Source organism: Aquarana catesbeiana, linkage group LG05, assembly GCF_042186555.1.
Source record: "Aquarana catesbeiana isolate 2022-GZ linkage group LG05, ASM4218655v1, whole genome shotgun sequence".
Classification (NCBI taxonomy): Eukaryota; Metazoa; Chordata; class Amphibia; order Anura; family Ranidae; genus Aquarana; species Aquarana catesbeiana.
This window is the reverse complement of record NC_133328.1, coordinates 266,409,973-266,426,889: the sequence shown is the minus strand read 5'-3', so window position 1 is coordinate 266,426,889 and position 16,917 is coordinate 266,409,973. Positions and strand designations below refer to the sequence as shown.

Here is a 16,917-nt window from a genome sequence, read left to right as displayed (position 1 = left end):
AGGCAGAGTTTGCCATCCCACGCAGCCACTTCTTCAAATATTTACAGCTGAGACACGCCCTACAGACACAATCAAGATGTGCCCAACTTAAGTTGACTAACCATACCTTAATACAGGAGGTTCTTATGGAAGGCGATAAAAAGGGAATGATTTCCAGAAGTTATAATATTCTTCTTAATGATATACAGGATTCCTTCAAACTACCTTGCAGGCGGGGCTGGGAAAAGGATATGGGTACCATAGACAGGGAGACATGGGATCTCTGCCTGACCTCTGCCCTATGACCTCCTTTTCCCAGCGACCTCATTCATATGCTTTGGAAGTGCCACAAGCTTTTCCGCAATTGGAAGAAGGTCCTTGACGTGATCTCTCAGGTATTCATATTCCGCGAACCACGGTTGTGTGCCTGTTGGGTGCCCTGGATGAAGAGTCCCTAACTCCACAAGCTCATACTGCTGTTCTGCGACTGCTGTATGTTGCACGTAAACTGATCGCACAATTTTGGATTGTTCCCAGGGTGCTCACTAGGCGGCAATGGATGCAGCCTAGTGAATTAATACAGGAAAAGATGACATACCAACATAGAAACATTTCACGTAAATTCTACTCAATGTGGCAAGCTTGGCTGGATGTTCCGGGATGGGCACCACATCTGTTAAGTAGAGACAGGCTCCTACACGGGTGAATGTTATAGGAGATCCAGATTAGTGGCTGACTAGGTTCTATATAGTATAGTCCTTATAGTATTAGTAACTTGGGTGGGTCGTGTCTGTTAGTTTTTTGGTTAACCCTCGGGGCTCTGAGGGTTTAGATAGGTTGAACTAAGTTACTTTTCTGTTACACTATACCTTCGTATATATGTCAATCTTTGTAATTCTGGTTTACATATCTTTGTATGCACTATATTGGCCGGCAGCATATCATTGTTTAATAACTTTACTTTATTCTCTTGTGTTTTAATATATAATGCCATGATCTTTTTTTTCTACTGTATACTGAATGGCATATATTCTGTATTATGGAAAACAAAAAAAAATATTTTTTCTGAAAAAAAAAAAAAAAAATTTATATATATATATATATATATATATATATATATATATATATATATATATATATATATATATATATGTGTGTGTTTATTAGACTTCCTATATACAGTACCTTCTTTAAGCAATTGTAGGAAATAAGCCTATACCTTGATTCGCACATACCTTTCTGGCAGGTGGATTTCGGTTATAAAAATGCTCCTTATAATGGTCCATCCACACCTCAGCAGCACGAGCTGTGTTCTGTAGGAAGTTTGGCCTTGCATAAGGAGCCTTCTTGGGAAAAACATGTCCAACATGGGAACATGGGTGAATTTCTAATGTTCCACTGCACTGCCATACCTGTCATAAATGGAAGAGGAATACAATTACTGTTGTTTATAGGTCTACTAGACTTGTGCATGTGTAAAGCTGCAATATGCTCATGCTGTAAATCCTTTGTTAAAGGGTTAGTTCATCTTTACCTTTAAAAATGCCTATGCAGATAAGGTGTGTCTGTAGATAAAAACAAACTGGGCAACTTTGACTAAAGTTGAATAATTCCCTTGCTATAGGTGTATGATGGTTGCATACCTCCTTGAAGCCTGACTGGAATATTCCCAGGTCATTGCTGTTGAGGCAAGTGAGGCCTAGTCGCTACTACTCACCTCCACCATCACAGGAGCGAGGTCTCAAAAGCCGAGCTCAGAGCAACTGCATCAGGGGAGTGAAAGATTATGCAAGAGGATTTGATTCAGAGAAAGAGCTCATACCTGTGATGGTGGAGGTGAGCAGTAACGACTAGGCCTTACTTAGCAATGTTAAGTTGAACTAACTCTTTGACTAATTTCATTGTATCTACTGTATCTGACATAATTCAATAGACTGTTGGAGTTACTAATCTATTTCTGCCACTCCACTATCAAGAAAATACAGTTTGCAGCTGTGGGCAATCTGAGAAAATTCCAAAAGAACAGGATACATTAACCATATTCTATGCCATCTTAACATTTCTGGCTTTTCCCCAATAAAATTTAATATTTTTTGTAGCTAATTCCCTGGTCTGTGTGAATTTGTTACAATTTCGGACTGCTTTGAGCAAGCAAAATCTGAGTCCAGTGTACTGCCAAAGGTCTATAGATTGTATATTTTATATTGAGCCTTTATAACCCCAGTAAAAGTACACATGTGCAGCCTGTTAATATAAAACTAAGTCTTGTTGGGATGCGATAATAAAGATTAGAGCAGAAGGGCAGAAATAACTAGAGAACACTGCTTTATGTTTCCATCGGGACTGCTCACATCTGTGAAGGCCTCTGCTTATGACCAGTGTTTTCATTGGTTGATTCTACCCTTAAGTTGAGAAAATGTGATCAAGTGCCTGGGCCTTTAGTCATGTGATCAGCAGTGAACAGTGACTGGAAGGAAGCATTTATCAGACTTGGAAGCAGAGAAAAAGGATGGCTCTTGGACTGCAGAATCTGAACTTGGGAACAAAGGGATAAAAGTTTCTCCTGAGAAAGGAGAACCCTTGACTGAGCAGTAGTGTTGGGCGAACAGTTCGGGCCAAGCATAAGTTCGGCCCGATCATTGGCAGTTCGTGCGTTTGGCAAACACACAAATTTTTGAAGAGTTTGACAGTTTGTTTGGCCCGCTGAATGCCCCACAATGCACTGCATGCCATACAGTGCACTGGAAACCTTAATTGGCTGAAGCAATTAAGGATTTGCCCAATCGGGGCACAGAACACTGTCAAAGCCATGATTGGAGAAATTAACGATGATAGCGCCCAATCATGGCTCATTGCTCATAAACCCACCCCACGCTATAAAAGGCTCCTTCCCAGAGCAGCCATTTGCAATGTGATATTGGAGTGGAGATAGATAGAACAGGGCTCTGTTCATTGCTACTAGCGAGTTAGTGTGCTATTGTGATTCTATTGTGAGTCTAAAGTATCAGTGTAGTGTAAATATAGTGATAGTGCAGCGTGAGTGTAGTGCAACCTTCCTTTTGTTTTTTGTTTTTTCAAATTTATGTTTTTTATTGAATGAATTATATGAAATACAGTGTGTTTGAGAACATTAAACATGTTGCATCAATGCATGTACGAAATATTCATATATCAGTTTACATGGGAATACGGTAAATGACAGGATCCTCCCCAGATCTTTTTCTTTAAAAGTACTGAAATAGTAATAACAGAACTATGAAAGAAGTGGAAAGGGGTAAGGAAGGAGGGAAAAAGGAGGGAGAGAGGAAACAGCGACAGGGCGAGGGCGTGGAGGGACATTACCGTTCTAGGGCACCAAAGCACTATGTCCCAAGGAGGGTTGTCCCCTCGTCGAAGTAAATAAAGATGTTCCAAAGACTCCAGGTCTTTGTGCATTTCTCATGGTTGTGTTGCATAGTAAGAATCAAGTCCTCCATTTTGCTTTTATCTTCCACCTTTCTCAACCAACACCCAGTGGTCAATGGACACTGCTGTTTCCAGTGGGTATACAAACCTTAGCAGCGTTTAATAGATGTTGTACTAGTGATTTTTTGTAGGTTTTGGCCGGGATCTTTGACAAATGTAACAGGAAGAAAGATGCCTCTGCTGGGATTTTATATTCTGTAAACGTTTGTGTTATACGACGTACATGTTCCCAGAAATTCTCCAGTTTTGGGCAGGACCAAAAAATATGTAATAAGGAGCCCTTGTCTTCCCTGCATCGCCAGAAGCAGTCTGAGGCAGTGGGGAAGCATTTGTGTAGCCTGGTGGAGAGGAGAGGAGGAGATTTTAAAGTTGGTTTCCTGAATTTTAGTGCACAGAGAAGATTTGATGGTGAAGGTGATAATGTGTTGTTTTTGTGTCTCTGAAAATTTATGATCGAGATCAGCCTCCCATCTTTCCAAACATAAGAGACGTGGTTGTTTAGAGGGTGAATTTAACAGGGAGTACATTTTAGAGAGTGTCTGAGATATCGGCTCAGACTCCAAGCAGTAGTCCTCAAAAGTCGTCTGTGGACGAGAGAAGGTATGCGGTTCAGGGATTGAATGCAGGAAATGGTGTAATTGTGCTGCCTTCCAGAGGGAAGATGGTAGCTGCCCAACATGTCAGTTAATTCCGCTAGGGATATCCAGCGACCCGACATCACAAACCTGGAGGCCTGTTCCTATCCTAGATCTCTCAAGCTTGCATATTCTGCGTGTTGTAGGCCTGGTGTAAAGTTCGGATGTCCGAGGATCGGATAAAGAGGTGAAGTCCCTGACGTCAAAAGTGTTTGCATGGCAACATGAGTGCTGTGTCTTAACATGGTCCCTATCAATGGGTGGGATTTCAGTCTCGGAGGCAAAGAGTTGTAGCATCATAACACACTTTTCAGAGGGATTATAGTCTGGGATTGTTCTATTTGCGTCCACAGTTTGTATGTTACGTTCCGTCTCCAGTCTAATACCCTGCTCAGATGAGTGGCCTGATAGTATCGTTGGATGTCTGGTACCACCTCAGTTTTGTTTTGGTAGTGACATTTGAGTGCGGCTTAACCTGGGCTTCTTTTGAGCCCAGATAAAGCAGGTAAAGAGGGCTTGCACTTGTTTGAGAAAAGAGGTAGGTATTTGTATAGGAAGGGCTTGAAACAGATAAAAGAAATTTGGGAAGGATACACATTTTTACCAAATTACATCTGCCAAACAAGGAAAGTAATCCTTTATGCCAATTTTCCAGGAGGGAGCGGGTCTTGGTTAGCAGTGGAGGGAAGTTGAGAGCATATGTACGTGATATGATATGTCAGGAGGAATATATGTTCCTAAATATTTAAATGCTGAGTTCGCCCATTTAAAGTGAAAGTTTGAGTGAATGGTCAGTATGGAGTGAGGGGGGGACAGCAACACCCATAGCTTCCGATTTAGAGAAGTTTATTTTTAAATTTGAGATGGTTCCAAATATGTCAAATTCCTTCATGAGGTTAGGTAACGAGATTGTGGGGTTTGTCAGAGAGAAGAGTAAATTGTCTGCATATGCAGAGACCTTACACTGGGAGTCTCCAACAAGTCATCCCTGTATGTTGGGGTTCAGCCTTATTTTGCATAAGAATGGTTCCAGGGAAAGGGCAAAAAGGAGGGGCGACAATGGGCACCCCTGTCTCATGCCGTTTCCAATAGGGAAAGGTTCTGATAACAGATCATTTACCTTCACTTGTGCCGTTGGGTTAGAATAAATTCTGTTTATCCAACTAAGCATCCAATCTCCCACACCAATGTGTCGGAGAACAAAGTTCCAGTTCACCCGATCAAATTCTTTTTCTGCTTCTATACTAACAAACACACACGGGATATTTTTAGTATTTGCTATGTGGACGAGGTTCAGGACCTTAATGGTGTTGTCTCTTGCCTCTCTAGTAGGAATAAAACCCACTTGGTCTAGATGCATCAAGGATTGGAGATGTTGCCCGGGTAGCTAAAATTTTTGTGAACAGTTTCAGGTCGGTATTTAAAAGGGAGATGGGTCTAAAACTCCCACAGGAACCAGGATCTTTATGTATCAGTGTAATATGGGCTTTTAAAGTATCTCTGGGGAATAAAGCCTCCGTGCCAACTGCGTTGAAGAATGTCATCATGCGTGGGCCAATAATCAGGAGGAGAGTTTTGTAATATTGGACGGTATAGCCGTCTGGGCCTTGGGCCTTGTCTGGTTTTATGGCTCCAATAGCAAGCTGGAGCTCCCCTAAAGTAATCAGGGCATCCAGGTCCCCTTGGACTTCTAAAGGTAGAGAAGGCATTTGGGAGGATAGTATGTATTCGTCAATGTCCGCTTGGGGTGGGTCTCTGTTCGGTAAATTGTATAGAAAGTGGTAAAATTCCCTGAACTCATGTGATATTTGCTTTGGTAGTGTAGCTTTTCGAACATCTGAGCGTATAATTTGGGGGATGTAGGCCGCTGATTTTTGTTCCTTACTTGATCTGGCTAATAACCTTCCGCATTTATTTCTGGACTCATAATTCATATTTCGGCAGAATTGCAGTGCTGCCTTAGCTTTGTAATGTAGTAGGTCTGATTTATTTATGCAGGGATCTCAGTTCCCTATCTAGTTCCGGTGTGGGGGTGTGTTTACGTCGGGATTCTGCTGAGGTAAGTGTGTCGAGGAGTTTGGCAAGTTGTGCGTTGCGTTCTCTCTTGATGTGTGCACCATGTTTAATAAGTATCCCTCTGAGGACTGTTTCATGAGCTTCCCAGAGGGATATGGGGTCGCAGTCTTTCATTACATCTGCCAAAACCACAGGAGTCTGTAGGAGACTCATTTAGTCGCCAGAATCTGGGCCTAATCGAGTTTCCCCCATCTAGTGTGTATGTAAGGGAAATGGGGGCATGGTCCGACCATGTAATATGACCGATCGCAGAGTCGTGTACAGCGTGTAATTGGCTATTGGGGATCAAGAAAAAAATCTATCCTGGTGTATAGTTTGTGCGGTGAGGAGTAGAAGGTATAATCTCGTTCACCCGAGTGTTGTAGTCTCCATATATCAATCAGTTGGGCTTTGTGCAAGGAGTTAGCTCTGGGATGGAGGAATTACAGAGTGTCCGGAAGAGGTATCTACTGATGGGAGTAGGGGGACATTAAAATCTCCCCTCAGGATTAACTGGCCATCAGTTTGTCTAGGGTCTGTGAAATAAATTTGTCCTGATGGTCGTTTGGGGCGTACAATGTCACCAAGGTGAGTTGTGTTTCACCTGCGAGACCTTTCAAGAACACAAAACGTCCCCCTGGGTCCTTGACTTCCACCTGACATTTCCACAGTAGTTTGCTGGATAGCAGTATTGAAACCCCTTTGGATTTGGCTGCCGGGTTAGTGGAGTGGTATGTCAAGGGGAAGAATCTGTTTTTAGGAATAGGTAGTTTGTCATGTTTAGAGTGGGTTTCCTGAATAAAGGCCACATCCGCCTGTGAGCTCTTTAAATCATTCAAGACCATACGTCTCTTTTCAGGAATGTTTAGGCCTCTTGCGTTCAGAGACACTATTTTTATAGATTCTATTGACCCCGTCTCAAGAGGGAGATATAGAATAAAGATTGGGGGGGAGGTAGATAGGGGGAAGGTAGAGAGAAGGAGGGTTAGTTCGGGGAGGGAAACGGGATGGGAAGCAGTAGTTTAAGAAAAGAAAGAGTATTCCTTAACTGCGGAGTACCGCTCAGTAACAGAACAATAGGAACAGCCAGTGAGGGGCCCGCGACCACCCAGACTCTTGGCGTGTAAGTGAACAACATATATACTGACGACCTCTGACATTAATAACCATGTGCATGTTAAAGTTTAAAGCACATACAAAATACAGTAAACAACTGGGCAACTGCCAAAATTAGAGTATACTGGTTTCAACAAGTATGGAACATAATAATTAGGTAAACCCCCACCTCAACTTCTGGCTATGTGTGGGTAGAGGTGTTCGTTCTGCCCAGTGTCTGGAGCCTGGGAAGGTAATGATGATTCTCCCCGAGGTATAATGGGTATCAAGAGCATCGGAGTCCCCATTTAAAAGGGGGTCCGGCTGTCCCCAGAAGCACTCTCTTACTTCTGGTTTAGCGTGAGTGTGTGTTGCATCCCACGACCTTTTCAGGCGCGTCAGTGTTAGAATATGTTCTACTGGCTGTATTCTAGGGGGGTATTCCCTAAAGGAAACCCACAGAAAATGGCGTTCCAGTGTCATAATGCCCTCCCCCAGGGAAATCTATGTGGGGATGCCATCAGAATCTCATCAGATCTCACCTAGGTGATTAACATAAACCACCCCAAAGCACCCCAAATATGATAAACTGCACATCTACCCCGTGTATATTGCAAAGGTGTCTCTCATTGTTACCTGCGCTAGACCCATTGCCCCGTGTGTGTCAAAGACAAACAATGGGAAAGCAGCTTGAAAGTCCCCTCCCTCCCCAGAGATGCCAGCGGTGTCACATAAAAATGAATCCCTGAATGTATGGATCAATGAAAGCTGCCCCTGCACACAGCGTGTAGTGGGGGGATCCTGACTTGCAACTACACCGCTGGCACATTACGGGGGGCCTATGTGGGATAGGACTGGGACCGCGCACAGCCTCCAGTCTCGTTCCCAAGTAGTCTCTATGCCCATTATGCCCGACCCCAGAGTCATCTTGGTAGTTAAGTATCAGGTGTTGTAGTAGTGTCAACTGCTCTAGGGTCCTGGTCCCAAACAGGGGAGGACAGCATCCATGGTGTCCGTGGACACAGTGGGCTGTCTCAGTGAGCCTATTGGGTAGTAGGTAGTGTTCCGGGTGCGATCTGCATTAACACGGGGGTAGGCAAGGGTAGTTAGTATGCCCGGGGGTGTTCAACCCTATGCAAGGAAGGAAGTTATCGTAACTGCCGGTATCACGGCCAAGGGGGGCAACTAGGACTGAAAACTGGGGGGGGGGGATAACAGTAATCAATGTGATCCAGTAGGGTGAGTTAGGTCAGTAACTTGTCGGTTAAGACTCAAGTGTCCCATCTGCGGATGACGCCTGCGATCCCCTGCTGGGTCTCTGCGGGCGGGGAAGCTGATTACTCCGGTGAATCATGGTTCCTGACCGACCCGTCTGACAAGAGATAATGGCAAGCCAATCCGGGACAGGCACCAGGTCCGACTCCAGAAAGGCAAAAAGGCTGGTAGGTCTGCCGGGGTGCACAGTAAAAGAAAAAGAGTAAAAGAAGCCATTGCTTTGCGAAAAGTGACCACCAGAGGGTATCCCCAGTGGTAGGTACATCCTTTTCGTCTTGCTAGATCCAGGACCAGTCTCAGGAGTAGGGATGAGCTTCGATTGTTCGACTCGAACATTATGGTCCGTTCGTGCCAAATTCGAGTGGCGCGTCACGGCCCATAATTCACTGCAGCATCGCAGTGCATTGCTGGCTGATGATTGACCCGCATGCTGCCAATCACAGCTCCGTCTGTACAGAGAGCCGTAATTGTCCAAAGCCAGGGTTGCTTTGGCCAATTATGGCTCAGGGGGGTTTAGTAGACGCCCCACACTATATAAGGCCGCCTGCATGGCGGCCTTGTGTAGTGTGTTGCGGCAGTGGCAGACAGATAGACAGAGAGACAGTGTCATTTGATTTAAGTTAGATAGAGTAGGCAGGCGAGTCAGTTAGCTGCACTTACAGTGTATTGTGTATATATTATATATGCATCCTAGGTGTTGTGTGTGGGTGTAAAATATATATATATATATATATATATATATATATATATATATATATATATATATATATATATATATATATATATACACACACATACACACACACATACACACACATACACACAGACACTGTATTCAGTTTAGCTAAATCCGTTCCTGTTATTCTCTTCCTACTGACAGGCAGGCAGCTGTTTTTACAGTATTTACAGCTACCTGAAGATAATTGCTGGTGTTCTTCTGATCCTATTAGTACCGCAGGCAGCTGCAGTATTTACAAGTTAGTGTATTGCGTCCTCTGCACAGTGTGCACCTAAAGCTACCTGAAGAAAATTGCTGTTGTTCTGATCCTATTAATACCACAGGCAGGCAGCTACAATATTTACAGTTAGTGTACTGCGTCCTCTGCACAGTGTGCACCTAAAGCTACCTGAAGACAATTGCTGTTGTTCTGCTCCTATTAATGCCACAGGCAGGGAGCTACAGTATTTACAGTTAGTGTACTGCGTCCTCTGCACAGTGTGCACCTAAAGCTACCTGAAGACAATTGCTGTTGTTCTGCTCCTATTAATGCCACAGGCAGGGAGCTACAGTATTTACAGTTAGTGTACTGTGTCCTCTGCACAGTGTACACCTAAAGCTACCTGAAGAAAATTTTTGGTGTTCTTCTGATCCTATTAGTACCACGGGCAGGCAGTTGATACTACTAGCTGCAGTATCAGTATATATATACAGCCCAGCTTTGTGCAGCTACATCTCACTGCAGGTCAATAGTATGTCTGGAAGGCCAACAAGGAGAGGCAGACAGTCACAAGCCAATAAAAGAGTGCAAGCAGGCTCTGTGTCTAGAGGCAACAGTGCTGGTCTTGGAGACGGTGCATCCTCATCAGCACGTGGCTGTGGGACACGTTTGTCCTTTTTTGCAGCAGCTGGCTGTGTTGAGCTGCAACATGCCGAAGACTTTGTGGAGTGGATGACCAAGCCGTCCTCATCCTCCCTCCCCCAGGCTCAGGGTACTTTGTCTGGCAAAGCAGCTGCCAATGCAGCCTTTTCCCTCGGCTCAATGGCATCAGTCACTCCTCCCCTAGCCCCACCATGTCCTCCTGAGAAGTCCCCCCAACTGTTTGACCACAGCGTTGGGTACATGCTCCAGGAGGATGCCCAGCGTTTTGAAGGCTTCGATGATGGTACCCAGCTAGAGGAAGGCAGTAACGTGAGCCCAGAGAGAGGGGGTGCCCAAGAAGGACAGCAATCTGGCAGTCATGGTCCCCACAGCTGCAGCATACTGCCATCTTTGCTCCAGTGATGAGGAGGGAGGGGATGATGAGGTCACTGACTCCACGTGGGTGCCTGATAGGAGAGAGGAGAAGGCACATCTCCACGAGGCAGGATGCCCTCCAGGGGCCAGCTTAAGGGCAGCACACCGACTGCATCACACTGCAGAGCTTCGCATGTGCAGGGCTCTGCTGTCTCTGCATGTTATTCCCAAAGTTCTTTGGCGTGGGCCTTTTTTGAGACGAGTGCATCTGATCCCACCGCTGCTATTTGCAACATATGTCTCAAGCGTATCTCGCGTGGCCAAAACATCACCTGCTTGGGCACCACATGCTTGACCAGACGTATGTCGACCTGCCATGCAGTTTGTTGGCAAGCGTACCTAAAAGACCCACACCAAAGAGCAAAGCGGACCTCTCCTTGCTCCTCATCAGCTGGGATCTCCAACCCCACTATACCTTCAGTCCTCTCTGAAACCTGCACTGAGAGGAATGAAGGTGTAGAATTAGGTTTGTCACAGCCAAGTACTTGCGGGCAATCTGCTATCGGTACACCAACGTCAGATTGTACCAGGCAAATTTCCCTGCCCCAGCTGCTACACCGCCGAAAGAAGTTCACTCCCAGCCATCCACATGCCCAGCGGTTGAATGCTAGCTTGGTTAAATTGCTAGCACTTCAACTGCTGCCTTTTCAGTTGGTAGACTCTGCCCCCTTCCGTGAGTTTGTGGAATGTGCGGTTCCTCAGTGGCAGGTTCCCAAACGCCACTTTTTCTCACGGAAGGCAATTCCGGCACGTGGAAGGCAATGTCTTGGCCTCGCTGGACAGGGCGGTCAGCGGTAAGGTGCATATTACCGCTGACTCATGGTCCAGCAGGCATGGACAGGGACGTTACCTATCTTTCACCGCGCACTGAGTGACTCTTCTGGCAGCTGGGAAGGATGCAGGCCAGGGTGCAGTAGTGTTGGAGGTTGTTCCGCCACCACGCCTCCAAAATTCTACTAGTGGTGATTCTGCCACACCTCTCTCTCCTCCACCCCCTTCTCCTCCTCTTCTTCCTCCATGGCCTCTTCCTGTGCTGATTTGTCCTCTGAACCAGCGGTGCTCTGTAGGTGTTCAAGGGGCTACACAAGCACCCAGGCAAAAAGATGCCATGCGGTGCTTGAGCTGGTGTGCTTGGGGGACAGGAGCCACACTGGGGCAGAGATTCTGTCAGCTCTGCAGGGGCAGGTTCAGAGGTGGTTGACGCCACGCCAGCTTAAGGCAGGTATGGTGGTTTGCGACAATGGCACTAACCTCCTCTCCGCCCTCCAACAGGGACAACTGACCCATGTGCCCTGTTTGGCTCACGTCCTTAACTTGGTGGTGCAGCGGTTCTTGGGCAGGTACCCGGGCTTACAGGATGTCCTGAGGCAGGCAAGGAAAGTCTGTGTGCATTTCTGCAGGTCATAAAATGCCAGTGCTCAGCTGGTTGACCTCCAAAAGGAATTTAACCTGCCCAAGAACCGCCTAATCTGTGACATGCCCACCAGGTGGAACTCAACATTGGCCATGCTGCAGCAGCTGCACACGCAGCAGAGGGCCATCAATGAGTACCTGTGTGACTATGGCACCAGAACAGGGTCAGGGGACGCCAGTGGGCTATGATCAGGGATGCATGCACTGTCCTGTCACCATTTGAGGAGGCCACGAGGATGGTGAGCGCACACGCTGCGTGGAATAATGGACAGGGCACTTGAGGCAGAACAGAGGGAGGAAGAGGAGGACTTCCTTACCTCTCAAGGCCCCTTTTATCCAGTGTTCCTGCGTGCCCGCCGATCACACAGGAAGAGGACGAGGAGGAGGATTGTGTCAGCATGGAGGTGGAGTCTGGTACTCAGCATCAGCAGCAGTCTTCAAGGGATCATTTACAGTCCGAAGAAACCCATGAACTTGTACGTGGCTGGGAGGAGGTGGCTGCGGATCATGTCGTCCTTAGTGACCCAGAGGACTCTGGACCGAATGCCTCAGCAAACCTCTGCTGCATGGCCTCCCTGATCCTGCAAAGCCTGTGGAAGGATCCTCGTATTCGTGGTATCAAGGGGAGGGATGATTACTGGCTGGCAACATTCCTTGATCCACGTTACAAGGGTAAGGTTGCAGACCTTATCTTGCCGTCGCAGAGGATGAAACATCTTCAGGAGGCCTTGCAGAAAGGTTTGTGCAACGCGTTTCCAGAGCCTGGGAGGTTACAAATTCCTGGTCCTCCTGGACAACGTGTTGCTGAGGCTTCGGTCAGTCACAGAAGGAGCGGTGGAGAAGGTGGCCGTCTGACCGATGCGTTCAGACAATTTTTTTAGTTCGCAGCCCCAAGGTCTGATCGGTTCCGGCAACCATCGCCAGCGTCTGATTCACATGGTGCAGGATTAATCAAAGGTAATAGTGCGCCAACCGAAACAAAGGAAGAGCTGCCAACACAACAATCAGACAAATTGTGGTACAGATATGGTGTGGATAAGTGTGGCGCTAAGAAACAAGAAAATATAAATGTACGTTAGTGAGCAAAGTCAGACAGAATATCCTCTGAAAGACGATATGCACAGTAAAGTGTCTTAATGAAATTTAATCATAGGTGAAATTGACAGCAATATATACCCTATAGTGATTGGATAAAAATACACAAGTGAGACGTATATAAGCTGTTAGCTAACACTAGCAGGAAAAAGTGAAAAAACGTGAATAGGATATAAAAAGCTCCTACAGCTACTACACATCCCAATAATGGGAAGGAGTAGTAAAATAAATAAAGGTAAAGCAAAAATTGATATCAAATTTCTAAGACATCACTAAACTATATTACCCCCAAATGTGTTGTCAAAACAGATGGTGAGAAAGTGGAACTAAAAATATTAAAATTGTGAGCTGGGAACATGTGGGCTAATGCCAGAATATCAGACATAAACTCATAAGTTGCTGATATAACTAAAAGTCCAGAAAACAATGGATGTACTGTACATCTGGAGAAAGGCTGAAAAGATCAACAACAACCGGAAAAGGCAATAGGAGTCCCTTAAATCTGGGAATGGCATCCACAGGATGGGGTTTCCAGCTTATATGCGAAAGGGATAGGCAGAGGTACCCTTACCAGCAGTGGTGGACTCCCAGCCAGCGGCTTGGGACTCAGACAGGCTTGCAATGAAGCAAGAGAAACAGCTCTTTGTCCCCAACGACTGAAGATGATAGGAGAACTGAGACACTCACCAACTGACACTCTCTGGTCTCACTGACTCTCGGCTTCGATGGTGCAGGTGAAGGGCTGCTCACCACAGATTAAACTCCATGAAGTAGGTAAAAGTCCTCAAGGGAAAAGAGATCAAAAAGGGAGGCTCCCCATGGTGTGAATCAGCTTATCCAAAAGCTTTTATTTAAAATAAAGTAATAAAAATACACTCTGGCTCATAAATAAAAGTCAGGTATAAAATGGTATAAAAAGCGCTTAGATCAAATGGTGGTAAGACAGGCATAACAAACCCAACACGTTTCGTCCGATAGGACATCAACAGGGGTATATGACTGTCTGCCACTCATGCCTGTATATATACATGAACTCGTAATACACAAATAATAGCAGCTGTTCATGCCATGAGTGCCGCCACTTCCGGGTCGCCGGAAAATGGCGTCAGTAATCACAATCAACCAATCGAGATGACTCTCCAAATGACCCTTAACCAAGCCTCAATCTGAATAACCCAATCAGGATGGACTGTGGACGGCGTCAGGGTCAGATGACCCCGTTCCTTCAACTAACAGGCCCATTGAAAATACGTCGCTCCCCCTGACCAATCCCGGGCGTAGGAGGGGCTATTGTGCGATATCCAATCGGGGATCGCGCTGAGGGCGTGTGACGTCACTCCGGCAGACGGCCGGAAGTGGCGAGGACGATGTAAGCTGTGAGGCGCAAATGCGGGCCACGCTTCACTATAACAGGTCAGGTGGGCGTGAAACGTCACTCGGCCGACAGCCGGAAGTGACGAAAACAAAGGCTGTGAGGCGCAAATGCGGGCCACGTGTGCGTGAGAATAGAAATAGATAAAAGGCTTGGGACGCAAATGCGGTCCAGCCAAAAATAGTAGAGGGATAAACCTCATAACAATATGTATATAGCGGCTGGCATGGCACAAACTTTGCTAAACAAGGAAAAAAAAATATAAATTTTATGATACATGGTAATATGTAAACAATATAGTGTCACAACACAGTGGGATCAATGATGGATTTAACACATTAATAGATAACAATGAACACCAATATAGCAGTAATATCACAAAGAGCTATAAATGAAAAATTACAATATAAGATAAGGGCATTGGGAGATAGAAATGTAAACTTAAATGTCCTTGAAAGTAAATAGCAAACAGACCATAAGGACCATGGATAAAGTAAAATTGATATAAATATTCTAGGCATGAAGAATTGAACAACTGCTCATTGAATAACCATTGGGTACATGGTGAACCAGATTGAAGTCAGGAAACCATCCCACCGGTGTAATAAGTGTATAGGACAATAAATTAAATGTAGATGATATGTCAAATGTTGAAACATCTAATGGCTAGTCAACATAAACAATGAATAGCTGATCGTAAAGACAAAAAAGGAAGGGGTAGTGAGACAAAGGGGGTAACGAAATCAGGACTGATTGATAAAGGCATTTATGTCCCAATCAATATTGAGACCAAATGGCGAGTAGCATTTTAATTGGTGTATCCAAAAGGTCTCTAGTCTTGACACGCCCCTCTTCAAAGATTCGCCCCTCCAATGAGGGATGAATTTATCGATAACTTGGAACTGAGTTCCATTTGGGTTTTGATTATGGCAGTGCAAAAAGTGTTTAGGAACACTGTGATTTGTAAGACCCTTTTTGATGTTGGCTACATGTTCATTACCTCTTACAGCAAATGTACGAATAGTACGACCCACGTACTGTTTTTTGCAAGGACACGTGATCAAGTAGACCACGTATCTCGTTTCGCATGTCAAAAAATGTTTTATCTGGTATTCCTTCCCTGTAGAGGTGGAAAAGAACGTCTCCGTTCTCCTCCGCCCACAAACATTATGTATACAAACGTTGCACCGTTTGCAAGGGAAAAAACCTTTCATGTTATGAAAGAAAGAACGAATCGCAGGGGGGTCGATGATGTTGGGAGCAATTTGACTTTTAATGGATGGGGCCCCTCTATAAATAACACCACCTCGTTCTGGAAGCACAGGGCCTAATATTGGGTCGTTTTTAAGAACCCTCCAGTGTCTCGATAAAATCTCCTTGATCTGTCTGTGTTGTACAGAGAAATTTGTCACAAGGGACCACTTATGTTTATTATCGGGGCCACCTTTGGGTTTTCCTACCAACAGAGACTCTCTGCTAACCTTAGCAATATTACTAATTTCCTTATCAATTTCCACCAAATCATAACCTTTATTAACAAACCTAGACTTCAAAATCTGTGTTTGGTGTAAATAATCATTGAGATTGCTACAGTTGCGTCTAATCCGCGTAAACTGGCTGCGTGATACTGATTTCAGCCAGGTGGAGTGATGACAACTATCGACCGGAATGTTACATTCCGGTCGGTGGGTTTAAAAAACGTTTTGGTTTCCAAATGGTCATCAACTACTAGTATTTCAAGATCTAAAAAGTGAATAGCGGAAGGGCTGACCTCGTACTTCAGCTCTATCCCAATGTCATTATCGTTAAGCCTAAAAAGACATGCAAGGACTCGACACTTCCCCTCCATAGGAGGAGGATGTCATCTATGTACCTCACACAGAGGGCTAGCTCCGGGGGATTGAGGGCATAGACAACATCCTCCTCCCAACGGGCCATAAAAATATTGGCCAGGCTAGGGGCGAACTTAGCGCCCATAGCCACTCCCTTCTGTTGGATGAAAAAATCCCCATTGTACCAAAAGTAATTATGTTTGGTCGCGAACCTTAACAGATCGATGATGAATCTCTGTTGGGTTTTGGGGATGGACTCTTCCCTGGACAAGAAGAGTTCAACTGCCGCAAAACCCGCATTGTGGGGTATGGAGGTATATAGTGACGTAACGTCAGCTGTACCCAAAAGGAGATCGTTACTGTAAGCAATGTTATTCAGCTTGGAGATGGTATCTTTAGTGTCCCTCAGATATGATGGTAAAGATTGAACAATAGGTTGCAAGAAAAAAAATCGATATATTTCCCTATGCGGGAAGTAATGGAATCGATGCCGCTGATGATGGGGCAACCGGGGGGCTGGGTGACATTTTTATGCACTTTTGGTAAATAATATATTTCCGGGATTCTCGGAGCAACCGGAAACAGGAAACTTTTTTCTTTGTGGTTAAGAATGCCCAACTGGAACCCAGTATCAATCAGGTCAGCGAGTGATCTTTTATAACTAGTGGTGGGATTAGTATAAATCC

The 16,917-nt window shown here is 45.2% G+C and overlaps 1 protein-coding gene across 2 annotated transcripts in view; it reads right to left on the bottom strand.

Annotated features, from left to right (window-relative positions):
- Positions 1-16,917, bottom strand: part of GALNT4 (polypeptide N-acetylgalactosaminyltransferase 4) — a 341,135-nt gene that overhangs the window by 147,351 nt on the left and 176,867 nt on the right. For both annotated transcript variants that reach the window (XM_073630753.1, XM_073630754.1), the window contains exon 7: positions 1,215-1,391. In XM_073630753.1, the coding sequence (XP_073486854.1) occupies positions 1,215-1,391 (177 nt within the window). The remainder of the gene's footprint in view (positions 1-1,214; positions 1,392-16,917) is intronic.